Source organism: Suncus etruscus, chromosome 8, assembly GCF_024139225.1.
Source record: "Suncus etruscus isolate mSunEtr1 chromosome 8, mSunEtr1.pri.cur, whole genome shotgun sequence".
Lineage (NCBI taxonomy): Eukaryota > Metazoa > Chordata > Mammalia > Eulipotyphla > Soricidae > Suncus > Suncus etruscus.
In genome coordinates, this window is record NC_064855.1 from 70,583,376 (window position 1) to 70,604,140 (window position 20,765).

The 20,765-nt window shown below is 36.6% G+C and overlaps 1 protein-coding gene and 1 pseudogene across 1 annotated transcript in view; one reads left to right on the top strand and one right to left on the bottom strand.

Moving 5' to 3' along the window:
* Window positions 1-895: 895 nt before the first annotated feature.
* The window catches only part of NAA16 (N-alpha-acetyltransferase 16, NatA auxiliary subunit), a 64,928-nt gene continuing 45,058 nt past the window's right edge, over window positions 896-20,765 (bottom strand). The window contains 8 exon segments of the mRNA XM_049778894.1: window positions 896-1,365; window positions 3,696-3,793; window positions 8,963-9,106; window positions 9,449-9,547; window positions 10,455-10,572; window positions 11,864-12,054; window positions 13,670-13,883; window positions 19,981-20,109. Coding sequence (XP_049634851.1) covers window positions 1,168-1,365; window positions 3,696-3,793; window positions 8,963-9,106; window positions 9,449-9,547; window positions 10,455-10,572; window positions 11,864-12,054; window positions 13,670-13,883; window positions 19,981-20,109 — 1,191 coding nt within the window. The 3' untranslated portion in view covers window positions 896-1,167.
* LOC126017156 (uncharacterized) lies at window positions 3,077-3,176 on the top strand (annotated as a pseudogene).

Genomic DNA, 20,765 nt, shown 5'->3' on the forward strand with positions numbered 1-20,765 from the left:
TAATTATAATTTTCTGTTCAAATAATATCTCCCTTTGTAAAATTCATTTTTCCTTAAAGGGAAGTATTAACATTACAGGTATATTTACAATTTTTAAATAAACATATTGGATAATTGTTAGTGCCATCTGTAAAAGAGAGAACAAAAATTGGGGCTGGAGCACAATGGTAGGGCATTTGCCTTGCACGTGGCCAATCCAGGATGGACCTGGTTCAATCCCGATGTCCCATATGGTCCCCCTAGCCAGGAGTGATCTCTGAGCATATAGCCAAGAGTAACTCCTTAGCGTCACCAGTGTGGCCCAAAAACAATCAACAAAACAAAACAAACAAAAAGAACAAAAATGTATCCTATATATCCTCTCCAGAAAAAATATTGTTAACAGTATTGTTTTAAATGGCTAAACTAATGATAAATTCTCATTCTGCTGCGATAAAAATGCTTTTAATAGTCAACGTATGACTGTATGAGTAAGAATATTTTATTGTGATTTGTACTCTGCCCTCTTACTCTCCTTTGAAACACATCACTCAGTATAAATTATTTGTTAACATGCAAAGCAATTTAGCCAGGAAAGCAAAATTCTTGCTGTAAGTCTTAAATATGCAATAAATCCATCAGTGATTTCAATGATTCAGAGGTAAATCAACCCCTACATCCAAATAATTTGAATACTTATTTATTCAACTAGAAACTATCATTTTCATGGAGATTAGAAAAAATAATCATGAAAGAATTAAGGTGGAAATAAGGGCAAATTAAATTTTTAAATAAACCTCAATATATACCAGAAAGGGTTCAATATTTTTAGCAGTTAAGACAAATATGCTTTAATTACAAATAAGCAAATAAACTTAGTAATAAAACAAACCAATAAGGGATCATAATACACAACTTTAAAAAGGAATTTTCATATTTATGATATAAAAGTAACAGCACCTATCACATGTTAATAATTTCAGACCTTAAGAAACTGTACAAGTACAAACAATTAATTTTAACTGATATTTATGTAAATTGGGCAGTCAGATAAAGAACTGTATGGAATACCCCATTTAAAAATTATACCCCATTATTTCATTCCATATCTCTATTACAATAATCCCAGAAAAGGAAACCCTCGTCTGAATTCAGCTTTGAATTCTAGAAGTCAATTTCTGATGAGCTTCAAATTTCATTTGCCAAAACATCACAGTTAGCAATGTAGTTTAATGCCACGTTATGACCATCAACTTCATTCACAGCAGGCAGGAAAACAGATGTAAAAGGAAGCAAGCTATGACAGGCCATCCTATATTTTTCATATTGGGAATTACAGTTCCCAAAACTTCCATCAAGCATTGCCTCGGAAACCTTGATTAAAGTCTATTGAAACAAAAAGAAAATTGTTAATTTTTTAAAAAACGTTTTAATCGTCTCTTTAGATTAAATTTTTGTCTTATAAAAGCTAATATGGCCTCAATCTAAAATAATCTCTTGCTATAATTTCTTATAGCAAGTGATTGCCACTAAAAAGAAACTTCTGAGGCAAGAAAGATAATACTGCCATTTATTTGCCTTGCCTGATGCTATGGTGTTAGCAATTATGGTCTCCCACACACAAGTAGGGGTCACTCTTGAGCAAAGCCAGGAATAAACCTGAGCCATTACAAGGGGTGGCCCAAATCCCCAGACAAACTGACAAAAAGAAATTTTTCCATAGGTCAAGTCTTAGGGATAGAGAGATAGTACAGAGGTCAAGGTAGTGCCTTGCATGAAACTGACCTAGTTTCAACATCCAGCACTATATATGGATCTCAGAGCACTACCTTTGAGCACTGCTAGATATGGCTCAAACCCACCACATAAAATACAAACTCTGAGAAATCTTTTAAAAAGCAATTTAACACACACATTTCATTCTTAATTTTTAAAAATTTTGGTCATACCTGATGCACTTAGGTGCTCAGAAATTACTCCTGGCAGGTTCAGGGGACCATGATGCCAGAGATCTAACCAAGGTTGTTGTGAGCAAGGCAAATGTTCTACCTGCTATTGTACCCTCTCATTTTTACATTTTTAAAATAAAATTCTCTGAATTAGGGCAAGAGAGAGAGAGTACAGAGGATAAGTATGGTACTTGCCTTGTACCCCGGCTAACATAGATTCTATCTCCAGTAGGTCCTTTGGCTCACCACTAGGAGTGATCCCTGGGCAAAAGATCAGGAATAACTACTGAGCACTGTCAGGTGTGGCCCAAAATCTAAAACAAAAATCTTCTGAATTAATATTGGTTTGTAATATTTTATGTTTCAGTATATTCTATTTTAGTTTTATATCTATTTTTTTACATTATGATTACCAGTAAAAATAGTATCCAACTGTCACCATACAGTTGATTGTCTTTTTTTTTTTTTTTTTTTTTTTTTTTTTTTTTGGTTTTTTGGGCCACACCCAGCGATGCTCAGGGGCTACTCCTGGCTGTCTGCTCAGAAATAGCTCCTGACAGGCACGGGGGACCATGTGGGACACCGGATTGGAACCAACCACCTTTGGTCCTGGATCGGCTGCTTGCAAGGCAAACGCCGCTGCGCTATCTCTGAGAGCCCTGATTGTCTTTTTTTACAGTTCACCCATTTCACATGCCCTCTTCCATACTGGTAACCTCCAATCTATCTCTTCACTTCAGAGTTAAGTGTCTTTTTTCTTACTTATTTGTTTATTTCATCTTTTTTTTTTTCAACTACAGCTGAGCAGTATAAAAAACATCATATAAAAACATCTTAGTTGTTCATTCAATTACAGACACTTAGGTACCTTGATGATTATGAGTAATACTATAGTATGTTTGGGGTGGATTTAGCTCTTATATTCCTTGAGAATCTACTCAGAAGTAAAACAGCTATATCATAAGTATTAAAATTCTAATATTTGAAAAGTAAAGATCCCAAATTATGATTATTAAAATAAATGTATACTTTAATAGCTCCACTTACTCAGAGCTAAATCTGTGCCTGTCAAGTAGTAAGGACTTCAGTTTATTTCAATTAACACTACTTATTATGTCATATCTGTGAGATATAAATTATTTTACCTGGTGCTTGCTTCAGCAGCACATATACTAAAAATGGGATGAAATATTAGCATGGCCCCTGTGCAAGGATGACATGCAAATTCATGAAGTGTTCCATATTTAAAAAAAATTTTATCTGTCTTATAATGAAAGAAAAGGAAGACAAGAAGAGAGATAACCAGGGCCAGAGTGATAGCATAGCGGTAGGGAGTTTGCCTTGCACACAGCTGACCCAGGATGGACCTGGGTTCAATCCCCGGTGTACCATATGGTCCCCCAAGCCAGGAGCAATTTCTGAGCTCATAAGCCAGGAGTAACCTCTGAGCATCACCGGGTGTGGTCCAAAAAAAACAAACAAAAGAGAGAGAGACAGGGTGAGTGGGAAAGAGGGAGAGAGGGACGGAGGGAGGGAGAGGGAGAGAAAGAGAGACACAGAGAGAGAGAGAGAGAGAGAGAGAGAGAGAGAGAGAGAGAGAGAGAGAGAGAGAGATAATGGACCTAGCATGCCAAAGTTCACCCATGATGGAGCACAGTCAAACCTAGGCATAACTGAATGCCCAATCAAGAATTATACTGTAAAAGCACGTTTTGTTAGATTCCTTCATAACCATATATTTGTAGAAATTGCTGTGAAAAATCTTACCTTAACATTTTTATCTTTTATAGTTTCATCCAGTCTAGTGGCAATAGCAATTGCTTTCTCTTGTCTTGACTTATCCAGAAAATACATCATTTTAGCACCTGAAAAGCCAAGATATTCAAGATAAGTAAACTGCTTTGTTTAACACTTGATTTGATTTTTTGACTAGATTTAAAATTAAAAATTAGGCCTTCTTCTGTACCAAGCAACAGTCAATACATACTTACCAAAAGACCTATGATTAAATAATTCCTGTATTCCTTTGTAGAAATGACATAACCCAACATGTAAATATGGAATACACGTGCTATCAATCAGTATTTCATCCAAAATTTAAACACATATTTGGGGCTGGGAGAGTTTTAGGCCACATCCTGCAGTATTCAGAGAACCATATATGGTGCCAGATATTTGATCTGGGGTTAGCCATACTGGTATAGTACCAGCTCCAAATTTATTTATTTATTTATTTATTTATTTATTTATTTATTGGTTTTTGGGCCACACCCGGCGGTGCTCGGGGGTTACTCCTGGCTGTCTGCTCAGAAATAGCTCCTGGCAGGCACGGGGGACCATATGGGATATCGGGATTCGAACCAACCACCTCTGGTCCTGGATTGGCTGCTTGCAAGGCAAACACCGCTGTGCTATCTCTCCGGGCCCCAAACAATGATACCATAAGATAAAAATATCTGGGGCCGGGAAGAAGGCGCTAGAGGTAAGGTGTCTGCCTTGCAAGCGCTAGCATAAGACGGACCGCGGTTCGATCCGCGGCGTCCCATATGGTCCCCCCAAAGCCAGGAGCGATTTCTGAGCACATAGCCAGGAGTAACCCCTGAGCGTCAAATGGGTGTGGCCCAAAAACAAACAAACAAACAAAAAAAAACAAGATAAAAATATCTAAGTACCAAAATATTGTTATCCAGAAGTGTGGGAAAAGATGTGAAGAAAACAAACAACAGAAATGTTTTTATATTCACAAAGAGTATACAAGCATTTTAATTTCATTTTGATTGCTAAAGTCACTCCTGACAGTATTTGGATAATACATGGGCCTTACCCAACAGTTCTGAAGAAGGAAGCCACAGTGGGATAGATGATGGCTGTGAAGTATTAGAATTGAAGCCAAGCATGAAATATGAAAGGCAACTTTGATCCAAAGCTATTCTTTTTGTGTGTGTGTGTGTGTGTGTGTGTGTGTGTGTGTTACATGTGTTGAAGCCACAGCCAGCAATGCTCAGTGTTCATTCTTAGTGGTTCTCAAGAGACCAGATGGTAGCAGAGATCAAACGGGGAACAGCATATGCAAAGTAAGTTCCTTAACCTCTGTAATATCTCTTCAGCTCATAAGCCATTTCTCATAATCCAGTTTATAATTCTCTAGAAAATTACATGGCATATCCTATCATCATTTTTCTATTGGGTTTTTATGAATTTACATAGTTTTGGCTGATTTTATAGGCACTCTGATAGTTTTATTTATTAGTTACATACCTGAGTTTTCCCCCAAATGCTACATTTTACTCATGTAAGAAAGGTGTTCATTTCTTTACTTGACTTTTTGGTTTGGGAACAAAAATCAAAATATTCAGCAAGGCTCAGAGACTTACTCTGGTTTGGTGATCAATGGTCATTCCAGTGGTATACAAGGAAAAATGTGATGCTGACCATCAATTTTAAGTGGTGAAAATATTTTTAACAGATTTTCATACAACGTTGGAAAAAGCACTTTTTACAGTTACAATAAAGAAATGCTTCCTTTCATTATCCTGTGTTTATAAAGAGATATTCCTATCTGCTCTTAGAACCAAAGAAGTGTTTCGATTTTCTACAGGAGTTTTTTTCCTATAGGTATCAGAACTGAGAACAAAATAATTGCAAAGTATTTATCCTTTAAAACAAAAAAGGCGTATGTTAAAACAAACGTATATCTTAAAGGAGCATAGTTGTAAGTATGTATTTCATTTTATCCTATTACTTTGCCATAATCTTCTCTTATTGGCATTTATTTTATTAAAGAATCTACATAAACTATCTAATATTTCCTGTATTGATGCAGAATATAAATCCTAAAGATACAAAATACATAAAATTAATAAAAGTACAAAAAAAAAAACACAGGAAATCACTCATATCCACAACTCTCAAGGCAAACATTAAAGCTTTGGTATCTCACTTACTGTCAGCCCTTGTCTTATATATCATACATAGTTTGGATGACCTTGGAGGTTAATGCTACATAGTATTACGGTTATTTACCATGTTAACCACAAAATTTAAAAATAAGTATCATTTTATGTAAACTACTTAGTATTCCCTATAAACCACCAATGGTTGTTTTTGTTTTTTAGTTTTTGGGTCACACCTGGCAGCGCTCCTGGCTCTTCTCTCAGAAATCACCCCTGGCAGGCTCAGGGGACCATATGGGATGCCAGGATTCAAACCACGATCCTTCTGAATGCAAGGCAAATGCTCTACCTCCATGCTATCTCTCCGCCTCCCCACTGGCTATATTTTTTTTTGCTTCTTTTTAATGCTTTTATTCTACACAAATAATTTTTTTTTAATTACGATAAATGTTGTCTTAAACGAAAAAGCATTGATTTCCACTGTTGTAGACCAAAACACACCAAAACCTCCATACATCTTATGGCATTCCACCTTAAAATCATATTGGGCTTATTTCTAAACCAAGAAAAATGCCAAGAGTCAAAATAAAATAAACTGGGTATTTTAAAGATTTAATAGCCATTATCAAAAATATTACATTTTTTTCAAGAGACAGAAATGTTGCTATGGTGCATTCAGATCACCTCCTGTTACTATTAGTGCTTGTAAGTTTGCTTCTTGGTTCAAAAATCCCATGGCACTGAGCTGTTCCAGTTGTTGCTGAAATCTCACTTTTGGATTCTGAAGCTGCTTTTAAACACAATCCCAGCCTAAGAAGGTATTAAAAACCTGGGCTTTCTCTTGGAACATTCAACTTCTATCCAATATTTTTTTATTTCTCATAGAAGCAACCAGCCATCAATCTCTGAATATCACTGGGGTTTTGTGCCCCACCCCTGAAGTTTCCTGGCACAGGACTGATTCTAGGCTCCAGGCAAATTAGTTTGTCCAATTCAAGTCATCATCTGTAGTGGCAATACACCTCCATTCCTCACATAGTCTCTGTTGTTGGTATCATGCTTCTGTATTAAAGATCCTGGAGTCTGCATATCCCATATTGCAGTCAGGATGGTGCAGAGCATCCTCTCGTTTCACCTCACACTTAAGGGGGACTAGAGAGAACCATGTCCTGTAGAGCAGGTCATTGTTACTGTCACGTCTTCTCAGTGTAAACGGAAGTCTCTTTTTAAGAGGTCGATGTCAGACCCTTGGTAGTGTCTTTCCTGGTAGAGGACTGCTTCCAGCTGTTGCTGTAAAAGACCTTGGATGTTTCGTAGTTAGCTTGCCTGGTTCCGGCGTGAATGGAGGATGCTCATTCTTCTGAGGCCTGTGCCAGGTCATTATATCAATGTTCAGGGTGTAAGGTACATTGTACTGAAATTTATTAGATAAGAACTTATCTGTATGTATGGTGTTTTCCCATTTTAATGTGTCTATGCAAACAAGAATCAATGCCATGGGGCGTTATTGGTGCATCTGGAGGCAATAGGAACAAGACCAGCAATTTCCATGACATAGTTCAATCATAGGTATCAAACTGAGGGACAGTTCCACTAACAATCCTTACTGAACAGCTTACAAAGAAAAGACAAGATGAAAAGTGAATAGAAGCATCATGGTAGAAGAATATATAGAGAGTTACATCAGCTAAAGAAAATACCCATATAATATTCAAAAGATATATGTGTTCAATTATGTCCTTCTAAATAGTTCTGGGATTTGTTAGATATACTGTATGTCTTAGGTCAGAGATTAGAACTATGTGTTACTGAAGTTAAGAAGGGTAAATGTGGGGTACTGATGGTTGGAAGGAGCAACCCCGCGCGGTTTGCAAAATGTAGACTGGTATGAAATTACCAGTGACAGACTGAGTATAGCTAAGTAGCTATCTGCCACCCACCAAATCAAACTCCACCCCCTAAGCCCCACCCTAGGCCATTGTCCCGGCCCGGCCTGGGAGTGGGGAAAACCTCGGGTGCCCCATCAACTCCTCCCTGGAACCCACCTGGAGATCCGGAGGAATGGGGGAGAGGGGGGTCGGGTGACCCAGATCCGATCCCCCCTACCCTAGGCTGGACCACGAGGCCACTGGCCCATGGGGGGGGGGCCTGCCAGCTGCCCGTCCATGCCCACTGGCTATATTTTTACACATAACAATTTCCCCTCTTTTCTCCATAGATACAGTATTTCATTTTCTGCAAGCTTTCTCACATAAAGTTCTTTCTCTACTATGGATCTATTTTTTTCAATTATTTGCAAATGTGTCACTATATTTGAAGCCAGTGGTTAGTACAATTCTTACTTGGTAGGGCTGACATACTGCTTTCCTAGAAGCAAGAATCAAAATAATTTACATTTTCAGCAGTAAAACACAAGAGTATTTGTATTCCATGTCTACAAAAGTGATCTACAGGGGCTGGAGAGATAGCATGGAGGTAGGGCATTGCTTTGCATGCAGAAGGGCGGTGGTTCGAATCCCAGCATGCCATATGGTCCCCCAAGCCTGCCAGGAGCGATTTCTAAGTATAGAGCCATGAGTAACCCCTAAGCGCCACCGGGTGTGACCCACCCCCCCCAAAAAAAAACAACCAACAAACTAACTAACAAAAAAGTGATCTACAAAGTTTTGTTGTTGTTTTTTTTTTTTTTTTTTTTGGTTTTTGGGCCACACCCGGTGACGCTCAGGGGTTACTCCTGGCTTGGGGGACCATATGGGATGCAGGGGGATCGAACCACGGTCCGTCCTAGGCTAGCACACGTAAGGCAGGCACCTTACCTTTAGCGCCACCGCCCGGCCCCGATCTACAAAGTTTTAACAAAAAAAAACATTGTTTGAAAGATAAAAATGATGTTAAGTTAAACATCTTTCCAATTTTTTTGAAGGGGGTTCACATCCAGCAGGGTTAGTATTCCTGGCTCTGGGCTCAGAGGTCACTCTCGGCATGATTAGGGAACTATATGGGATGCCAGCACTCAAACCCAAATTGGCTGCATGCAAAGCAAACACCCTACCACTGTACTATCACTTTGGCTCCTTTTCAATTTTTAAATACATTTTTCTTTTTTCCATGAACTATTTTAATTCTGGGAACTATACCAACCTGAAAGTAAATGTTGAAGAGAGGTAGCATTATGTTTGAGAAAATCCTCATTAAAACGTTCCAAATTCTTGTTAACAAATATTTTTTGCATTTCTTGAGAAAGAACTTTGCTCACAATGTCTGGAAGGTTACTACGATCAGACACTATAAAAAGAAAACATTTGGATCAAAAAGTTTGTCTGTCTTAAAAGTAACTGTAAGACGCTTATAATTATTCTTAAAAGTGATGTATTTCCATAAAAATTTCTTTGATGTTCTTTTGGATTTAAGTCCAATGAAAAATATACTCATTTCTAGTATCTCTTTGCTAGGTTTAATTTATAGATGCTTTTATTTAAATACTGCAAACATTACTATTCTCTTCAAGTTGAAAATCTCAATTTAAGAGAGCTGAATTGCTTAATTGCTTCTAATATTGCTTCTAGTAAACATTAAAGTTGCTTCTAATACTGCTTCTAGTAAACATTATTCTTTTTTTATACATACCAGATTTAGAAAATTTAATTAAACATTCATGCAACCACGGGTTATTACTGTTGATGGCAAAAGCTCGTTTGACAGACTGCAACATTAATAAAAATTTTCCTGTGTCAGAAGGAAATAACAGCATCAATATTTTATGCATTTTCAGCTAACTTAATTAACATCATCTAAAATTCAAAAATAAAACTTCAATTTCTTATAATCATAGAAAAAATGTAAAACTAGCTGGCTATCAAAAACAGCAGTTTTGGGGCCGGAGAGATAGCATGGAGGTAAAGCGTTTGCCTTTCATGCAGGAGGTCATCGGTTCGAATCCCGGCGTCCCATATGGTCCCCCGTGCCTGCCAGGAGCAATTTCTGAGCCTGGAGCCAGGAATAACCCCTGAGCACTGCCGGGTGTGACCCAAAAACCAAAAACCAAAACAAAAAAAAAAACAAAAAAAAAACATCAGTTTTATACAAAATTACTTTAGATAAATAATTTTATAATTGTTCAAATGCTTCTTTTTTTTTTGGTTTTTGGACCACACCCGGTGATGCTCAGGGATTACTCCTACTATGCGCTCAGAAATAGCTCTTGGCTCGAGGAATCATCTGGGATATCAGGATCGAACTGATGTCCATCCTAGATCAAATGCAGGCAAAGCAAACACCCTACTGCTGTGCCACCACTCCAGCCCCTAATTGTCAAATTATCCTTAAAATGAGTCGATCATCATCATTAAGCATCAGAGAATGATGATGTGAAAGTCTTTGTGCAAAGTTGAAATGGAACTCCAAGAAATAAAATAGATCAAACTGATAGATTACAATGAAGACAGTCACCAATACAATTAAAAGATTAAACTGGGGCCAGAGATATAGCATGGAGGTAGGGCATTTGCCTTGCATGCAGAAGGACAGTGGTTCAAATCCTGGTGTCCCATATGGTCCCCAGAGCCTGTCAGGAGCAATTTCTGAACATAGAGCCAAGAGTAACCCTGAGCGCTGCAGGGTGTGACCCAAAAACCAAAAACCAAAAACCAAAAAAAAAATTCAAATGCTAATAGATGAGTATCAATGTTATCAGCAACAAGGGTCTTAAGAGGTATTAGGAATTTGATAGCTTCCTCTAGTGGATCCTCCATCTATTTTGAAATAAAAAACAAAATCATTTTTTTAAAAAGGCAAATCAAATTCCCTCTAAAGTTTCATATTAATGTATGTAATTTACCATTTTTCATATAAAATAAGCTAGGAAATATTTAAAACTCATCTATAAACAGTCATAAAAGTGCTAGAACAAAGTCTTATTGTTTCTGACTATAAAATCAGTATGTTTATAGAAAATTATTACATTGCTCAAGGAGATATTAAACCACATAGTGTCAGTAATTGAACTATATATCTAAAGTAAGGAAACAAATATAGTAGTAGTGCATCATATAATTTTAAAAGGGTAAAGAAAAAAATTTAAATGTTCATACTACACTCACAATGAATAAAACCAGAAAGCTAAATAGTTCCCCAAACAATTATTAATATTTGAGAAAATTCTGGAAATGATTCATAGCTAAAACATATCTAGCAATACATAATGCTTTGTTTTAGACAATTAAATTTCTGCTTTTTTTTTTTTTTTTTTTGGTTTTTTGGGCCACACCCGGTGACGCTCAGGGGTTACTCCTGGCTATGTGCTCAGAAGTCACTCCTGGCTTGGGGGACCATATGGGACGCCGGGGGATCGAACCGCGGTCCTGTCCAAGGCTAGCGCAGGTAAGGCAGGCACCTTACCTCTTGCGCCACCGCCCGGCCCCTAAATTTCTGCTTTTAAGAATTAAAACTAATATATCTGTTTTATAATTTTGTGTAAGAACTACCTAAAACTTCACTGTCTAAAATAATAAACATTATCTTTCAATTCTGCAGGGTCAAAGTCCAACAAAGGTCTCACCAGGCTTAAAGTGAAGGTGTCAGCAGGACTGCATTCCTTTTGAAGGCTCTAATGGAAAATATGTTTCAATACCCCTTTCAGCTTCTCAAGGCTGCCCACATTCTTTGGTTTATGGTTCCTCTCTCCATCTTCAAGGCCAGCAACAGAGTTTGAGTTCTTCTCACACATTTCAACCTTTTCCCTCTCTCCCACCATCTCTCTACTTTTAAGCCCCTTTGTAATTTTACTAGATGGCACCTAAATCATGTTCATGTCTGTAATCTATCTGAATCATTTTTGCCAAGTAATATAACATTCAGATTCTAGGGATTACGACATACTTACTTAAATTATTTAAATTAGTCAAAATGTACATACTGTCATTCAAAAATAATTAATGTCTATTATAACCCTGAGACATAACAAATGGATTTTGATTTATAGATTTAAACAAGACATAATAGTCAAGAAATAACTGATTTTATCAAACAGTAAACTTCTCTCACCCTTTCTAGCTTTTCAGGTAAAAGTTCTTTCTGACCACAGGCTTCTTCTTCATCATCATCTCTCTTTTTCTTTTGACTCTTATGTTGACGCTCTCTTTCTGCATGCTTTCTTTCTTCTTCTAATTTAGCCTTCTTCTGAGCTCTTCTCTGTTTACTAAGCATTTTCTTCAGCTCTTTAGCTGACAGGTTTTCTATAATATCCAAAAGATAAATTCTGAGCCTGAGTTTCCTTTTTTCTTTATTACATAGTTTGTACAGTTTTGGAGGGGGAGTGCAGGAAGAAAAAGCAACTACATAAGATTTTAGAAAGTGTATTCCTAATGATCACCATAAAACCTAGCACTGAAAAGTCAATTGGAAATGCTGCACTCACAAAAATTAACCAATTCTTGGGCAAGAGTGATAGCACAGAAGGTAGGAGATTAGCTTTGCACGCAGCCAACCTAGGTTTGATCTCTAAAATCCCTTATGGTCCACTGAGCATTGAAAGGGGTAATTCCTGACTCAGAGCTAGGAATTACTGGGTATGGCCCAAAGACAAAAACAAAAATATTAAAAATTAAAAACTTGGGACCAGAGAGATAGCACAGCGGCGTTTGCCTTGCAAGCAACCGATCCAGGACCAAAGGTGGTTGGTTCAAATCCTGGCGTCCCATATGGTGCCTGCCAGGAGCTATTTCTGAGCAGATAGCCAGGAGTAACCCCAGAACACCGCCGGGTGTGGCCCAAAAACAAAAACAAAAACAAAAAAATTAAAAACTCCTGAGGTCAGAGCAATAGCATAGCAGTAGGGAATTTACCTTGCACACAGACGAACTGGGATGGTCCGGGTTCGATCCCCGGCATCCCATGTGGTCCCCCAAGCCTGCCAGGAGAAATTTCTAGATGCAGAGCCAGGAGTAACCCAAACGCCACTGGATGTGGCCCCAAAACAAAACTAAACAAAAAAATTTAAAAACTTCTAGTCTATGTCTCCTACAAAACATTACACAAATTATTTCAACCTTCAATCATGATTCTGATTAGTATAAATTAGGGCTGATAACACCAACAATCCTCTTGCAATACTTCAATGCATAAAAATTAAATTTTTTTTTTTTTTTTTTGGTTTTTGGTTTTTGGGCCACACCCGGCATTGCTCAGTGGTTATTCCTGGCTGTCTGCTCAGAAATAGCTCCTGGCAGGCACAGGGGACCATATGGGACACCGGGATTCGAACCAACCACCTTAGGTTCTGGATCGGCTGCTTGCAAGGCAAACACCGCTGTGCTATCTCTCCGGGCCCTAAAATAATATTTTAATATTTTTTAATTTAATTTTTTTTAATTTAATAATAATTTAATATATTGAACATGCTGTCTCAGGTTCAACCTCTCCCCCACCCCACAAGTGGCCCCCAAACACTGCCAGGCATAGTAATTCCTAAGTGCAGGGCCAGGAGTAGGCATAAGCATCTTCTGGTGTGACTCAAATAAAAAACAAAACAATTTGAGGGGAAGAACCATACCTAGAAGTGCTCAGGGGTCACTCGTGGCTCTGTACTCTGGTCATTCCTTGTGGTGCTCATATGGATATACTGTCCATAAGGGATGCTGGAGATCAAACCCAGGTCAGCTATACCTACTGTGCTATTACTCCAGCCCTCCATACTTATATTACTAAATTTGTCTCCAACATTTTTTAACACTGGTTATCTAACATTACTCTTACTTTCTTTGACAAGCTTTCTATTACTTATCTTCATGACATTTGAAATTTAATGCTTGGTTTACAAATCTTTTTAAGCAGACTCTCTTTTTTAGTTGCCTGAATTTATTTATTGTTGTTTGCTTTCATTACTTAATGGATTATCATACAATTTCAGGTATATTTCAATCGCTGATCTAGCAGCCTTGAAATAAAAGGAATGTCTTCTGAGTACATCTTCTAATCTCAAAAGGTCAACATAAGCACGAAGAGTCATTTTTCTCATGCAGTATGTATGGAAGTCAAATTGATCATCAGTTATTTCCAAAAAATGCTTAAAAACAAAATCACAAAATTATACCTTTTGTGTATGTTAATAATATCTACTTTAAAAATTATTTTTTAAATTAAAAGCAATTTCAAATTTAGTTAAAATTTCTTTAGGCTCTCCACTCTAGTTTTCAGCTCTATTAAAGACATCAAGCTCTTCTTTGCACTCAACTTTCTCTTTCAGTAATCAACTATCATTCCCCCAAATTAAATTTTATGGTGATATTCAGGTTCTATATATTAATCAGAGGACCAGATTATATTTTCCCCAAAATCAGCATGGCAGCAAGAAAACTCTGAATAAAACTGAATATATACTAATACACAAAAAATGTTCACAAATGACATTTCTCTACTCAATTTGAGCTCTTTAAAGACATGCACTGTCTTTTCTACCTCACTACTTAGCACAGGATATTAGCATAAAAGAAATTCAATAAGCAAACCTTTGCAAGTCAAGAGATGTATTACTAAGCATATGAACTCAATTTCTTACAGCTTGATAATGTAATCAAAGTTGGAATATAGAAATCTATGCAGATAGTTTCAAAAGATTTGTAAAAGGGATCAAATAAAAACATTTTAAGGTCAATTCTAAAGAGAAAAATGCTATACAGATGTTGGCCATTCTGGTTTTCTCTCACTAAGTTTTCCAAATCTTCCTACATTCCATTTTAGCAGAGGTCTTAATCTGGATTCTACGTATAACAAAAATATTTCCTAAAAAAAAGAATTCCAGGGCCCGTGAGGTGGCGCTAGAGGTAAGGTGTCTGCCTTGCAAGCACTAGCCAAGGAAGGACCATGGTTCGATCCCCCCACGTCCCATATGGTCCCCCCAAGCCAGGGGCAATTTCTGAGCGCTTAGCCAGGAATAACCCCTAAGCATCAAAAGGGTGTAACCCCAAAAACCAAAAAAAAAAAAAAGAATTCCAAGGTTTTCATATTGAAACCCAGAAAAGGTTAAAAACAAATCCCTTGGGTTGACAAAATGGGCCAATGGGCTAGAACATAAGCTTTGCATTCAGAAATACTAGATCTCTGGCAGAGCATGGTCTATCAAGCACTGTCAGAACTGACCCATACTCTAAGCATAGTGCCCTATGGTATCTCCTGAGTATGGCCCTAAAACAAAACATAATTACTAAAGTGAAAATGTCTTTCTTTATTAAACTCCTTGAACAAAGCAATTTATACTTTTACTTTCTTCCCTAAATTGATGTTTTCTTTCTTTTATCCTCAAAAACATATTTAGAAAAATCAATGGCTCAATACATATCTAGACCAAACTCTTCAACAACTTCATCTTCCCTCTTCTGAGGTTGTGCATGACACATAACTTACTGCCCTTTTCATTTAATAATCTTAGTTTTCTTGATCATTAAAAAAACAAAAATTACAGAAAGAATCTGAAGATTTTAAGAGGATTCAATATAATAAAATTATACAATGTGAAAGTAAAAAAAGGCAAACACTTCCCATTAACTTATTTTGTTACTTCAAGAATTTTTAATGTTATATTTGAAAACTTAATTCCTCTCATCAATAATAAAAATTAACTCAAATCGCAAGCTTAATTCTATTAAACAATTACATGTTTCATAAAGTTCAGTTTCTGTTAATATAAACCAAGTTATAACTAGCACCATAAAAATACCTTTAAATCCAATCCTAAGAAAATATAATGCAAAACGTTATGGTAATCAACATAATGAGAAGAAAGCTCTCTAAGGATTCCCTTTAACCTAAGAAACATTTATATCCATGTGTAAGAAAGTAGATTCAAACTACAACAGATATTCCTAGCAGCATTAATAGACTTAAAGAAGTCATATGGAACCACAAACACTTAAGCCGCCTCTTTCGTCAATTAACAGCCTCTCTCCAGTTAACATCTTCATCAATAGCATAAGCAACTTATCCTAGGCTTTCTCAGTTTCTCAACTGAAAATCCTGTGTCTCAAGTACCTGCTCAGTTTTAAAAAATTTAGACATTGATCACTCTACAATAAGCTAAATTAGAAAATGCAGGATACTAAAAAATACCTTTGCTCTTGAAAGAAATAGTATATGGCAGAATTCTACTTAGAAACAACTAATCCTGAATTCCTTTTTTAGTATTATTATAAGTACAAAAGAAGTTGCAATAACAGTACAGGAATGCTAGCTTAGCTGGGTACTTTTACCCCAGTTTCCTCCCCAAAAGTTGCAATGCAAGTCAAACCAAAAAATTCCTGAAAACCAATACAGCATATGTCTACAATTCCATGTGCTTTTATTATGTTTAGACTTGTGTAACAACTCCCACATCAAGATACAGAACTATTCCATCACCAAATACATTGCCCTTATAATACATAAATAGTTAAATAGTTAGATAACACAATAGTTTTTCTCTGTATTTTAGCCAAACATTATATGATCTGGTTGTCATTTTAACTCATTACAGAAAGTAGGCACCAAAATCTTAATTTAATTTTCTCTTTATCAAAAATTTTTAGCAAGGTGAGAAAATAACTGGCTGGAAAAATTGCTACCACTGTCAAAATTTTTAGGACAGAAACAAAGTTAAACAAGCTAACAAAGAAATACTATCAGAAAATTCACAACTTTCTTTACAAAGTTCCTTTTAAGATCTCTCCTCTGATCCAGTTCCATTACTTCTCAGAGTTCCTACAGACTTAGTGAAGAGTTAATATAGAGAAAGACAACAAAAACTTCTGTGCTAAAAATATAAACAGACTAATAAGGATAATATTCCTTTATCGAGAATAAAACTATAAAGCACACCTGTCAATTTGTAATTGTTAAGATGCAATAGAATAGTGGCTCTCATCTGCCATCTGTACACTGGTAAGATAAAGTTATCATCTTCCTATGGTGCTCTTCACCTATGTCTTAGATCTTACCAAAAAAAGTTTAGGATATAACTTGGGCCAAAGCAATAACACACTGGGGAAGGTGTTTGCCTTGCATGAAACCAACCCAGTTTTGATCCCCGGCATTCCATATGGTCCCGAGTTAACCAGGAGAATTTCTGAGTGCAGAGAGGAGTAACCCCTATGAACTGCTGGGTGTGGTCCAAAATCCACCCCCAAAAGAGTGTATATCCTTTCTTTATTTTAGATATAAATCAGCACAATAAAATATAAAAAATAATCAGCCAAAAAAAGGGGAGAACATCACTTTTGAAAAGTTTAAAATATTATTCCAAATATAAGTTTATACCACTATTTTGAAGATAATTTTGATTTTAATAAACCCCAGTTCCAAACATCAGATTGAGTTGAACATATCTTTATAAATATTCCAAAAGTTTAAGAGGGGTACAATATGAAGAAAGAGAAAATACTACATGGGTCATTCTTGAATTTTAACACTGCAAATTAAATTACTACAAGCTCACAATAATACACATCCAAATTAAAACTGCTTTTAATGGGGCTGGTGAGGTGGTGCTAGAGGTAAGGTGTCTGCCTTGCAAGCGCTAGCCAAGGAAGAAACACGGTTCGATCCCCCGGCGTCCCATATGGTCCCCAAAGCCAGGGGCAATTTCTGAGCCCTTAGCCAGGAGTAACCCCTGAGCATCAAACGGGTGTGGCCCGAAAAACCAAAATAAAAAAACAAAAAAAAAATGCCTTTAATGAAAGCAAGCATCGAATGAGTGGCAGTTTGCTGCAATAAATGTTGTTGAAGTTAAAAAAAAAAACTGCCGGGGCCGGGCGGTGGCGCAAGAGGTAAGGTGCCTGCCTTGCCTGCGCTAGCCTTGGACGGACCACAGTTCGATCCCCCGGCGTCCCATATGGTCCCCCAAGCCAGGAGCAACTTCTGAGCACATAGCCAGGAGTAACCCCTGAGCGTTACCGGGTGTGGCCCAAAAACCAAAAAAAAAAAAAAAAAAAAAAACCAAAAAAAACTGCCTTTAATGAAATCTTTCTTGAATTCTGGAAGGCACAAGAATAATTTTAGCCTTATTTAAACTTCTTTTCCTATTAACTGATCTATATAGAAGATAAACCCCAATAATAAAACCCAGGCACAAAAATGACTAATGCCGATACCAAATTAATTTTGAAATTATATTCCTAAATCCTTCAAATTAAAACAATTATAAGAATAACAAACTTATATTTTTTTATAAGTATGACTTTTACATTATACTTATTCTATTGGAATCTTAGGTACATTAATTAACTTACTAAAGTAAGCATCCCATTTCTATATAAGATCACTAAAAGAGTAATATCTTACTTACTTGTAAGGGAGGGGTTGGGAGAGACAACTGGCTGTGCTCAGGACTTATTTCTGGGCCTCTTGGAATTTGATATAAGGGACCAAACTCAGGAGCCATGTGCACACACGCGCCTGCTGTACTATCTGTCTGGCCCAAATCTTATTTACTTTTAGTAAGAAACTATTCACTATAAAATTACAAGTAGGCCCTTATGTTTCTGTTTCAAGTTCTTTGTACTCTCAAGCACCAACAGCAAACCAAAATAAAGCAGTTAAATTTTCCAGCAATCAACAAGTTAAAATATAACTACAGACTAACGACTTCTGCCATGTTTTAATTTTCTTTTTAAAAAAATTGCTTTTTACAAGCCATATTGTATTTTTTAATTAGTTGGATCAATAAAATTCTACAAGCATTTTCTACACTCTGTAATTTAACAGAATAAAAATCACAAAGAATTCTGTTACATGTTGGTGAGCCAATTAAAGAAAATCAAAATCTAAATAAGAAACTGATTAAGAGGATAGCTAATAATCATATCCTAACAATCCCTCCAAAATGGTAAAAATAATAAATATAGTAATAGTTATTGGTGTTTCAAAGAACAGATTTTAAGTTTGGGAAATTCATAGCACTAATGATCTTAGACATATTCAAATTTTAGTTTCACAGAAAGTCCTTGCTATGATCTAGTTAAGATACCTGGCCATAAGAGCTTCCAATTCACTCATGAAACAATCTTGAGCTCACCAAGAATATATTGATTAATAGTATTTTTCCTAAGCTTTTAAAGTGATAAAGTGATAGAATAACTTAGTAATCTATGGTTTTTATCTCAGAAATAACAGCTAGGATATGTAGAACTTGCCTAAATTTGTATTTTGTAAGAAGCATAATTTTCCCCTCAGATAACAAACATGTAAGCCCTGGCTTAAAAAAATGTGGTGGTTTATCTACACATCCCATAATGCAAGAACTAGGTTATTTCTGGGGTTTCAGAATTATTATTAATTAATATTAATTAATTAAAGTATTAAGTAAATTAAGTATTAAACCGAATTCCAGTTCCCATCAAGAGCAACCCTCTAATATTTCGCCTTTCTTTTTCGGTAACCTCAGAAATTTCAATGGGAAAAAGACCAAAGTGACTGCAGAAGTGCAGACATCAGGCTCACCTTACTATGATGCCTGTGGTTTTATACTGCGTCAGCATGGGTACAGTGGTGCAGATAGACCCCACAACTGAGGGCTGCTGAGTACTGCCTCAGGGGTGCATTTGTGGCTCTTTTCCTCCTGTTGTCCATTTGGAAGGAGAGTGCTTCAGAGATGACAAAGAACAGGAAAACAAAAATTCACACAAAGGAAAAGAAAAATCCCCTTGCTGAGACACATCACACACATAATCCTAAAAGCACATAATAAAATTAGCCAGCAATCTGACCAGAGATTACTGTATAAGACACAGAATATGAGAACAAATATTCTGGGAAGACAAACTGGAGAGAGGCTGACCCTGGCGCAGATCCTAATGTCAAGCAGAAAGAGGTGGCCATCAGCTTGTATATCCTTCTAATCATGTAAATCAAATAATTGTCAGATTAGAATACTGAAATTTTGATTATGTTAATACTAGTAACAATGGCTTACTTAACTGATCTTCAGACAAAATTATACAGACATGTAGAAATCATAACCATTTGAAATTTGTTTAAGAAGCAATCATTTTCTCACAACTTCTAAATATTTGAAAAGCCAAAGATCAAGAACTCTACTCAGTTAAAAGAGGTAGATGATCCTGTGTAGAAATCTACCTGTTTTTTTTTTTATCACCTTACAGAAGAAATATAAAGTCAAAATTCTAACAACTTACCCTTTCCACTTCATGGCATTTTTTCAAGGCATCCCCATATTTCCCCAAACGCTGATAAGCTAAAATACATTCTGTTTGAAACCACATACACTGCATTTCATTTAGATTTTCCATGGCAGAAGTTCCTTCCTGAAACAGAAGCATTCACAACTATTGAAAGGAGAAAGTAAACAGACCATAAATCTGTCATTGCTCCTTTATAATTACAGCTGTCTTAGTATGACAATAAATAGCAATTAATAAATTGATTAAGAACAAAAACAAATTTATTAAGAACTGCATTCGTTTTATTTATCCAGTTGCCAAAGTATTCTCTACATAGAGAAGTCTCCAGTTTTGGTCTTTCGGGAAGGAGGTAACTTGGGTCTATTCCTCATATGGTCCTCAGGAGCCAGTTCTGGTGGTACTGAGGACCATTTGGCATCAAGAATTGAATTTGGGGGGCCGGGTAGGTGGCGCTGGAGGTAAGGTGTCTGCCTTGCAAGCGCTAGCCAAGGATCAGGACCACGGTTCGATCCCCAGGCGTCCCATATGGTCCCCCCAAGCCAGGGGCGATTTCTGAGCACATAGCCAGGAGTAACCCCTGAGCGTCAAACAAGTGTGGCCCAAAAAAAAAAAAAAAAAAAAAAAAAAGAATTGAATTTGGGATTCACATACATGCAGCTCTGTATTCCAACCATGGGAGCCTTCTCTCGGACCCCACAAGCTAAGATTTTTAATATTACAGTTTTAATTTAGATTGTTTAAGACAATGTTCCTATATAGTGTAGCCTAGCTTTGTCTCT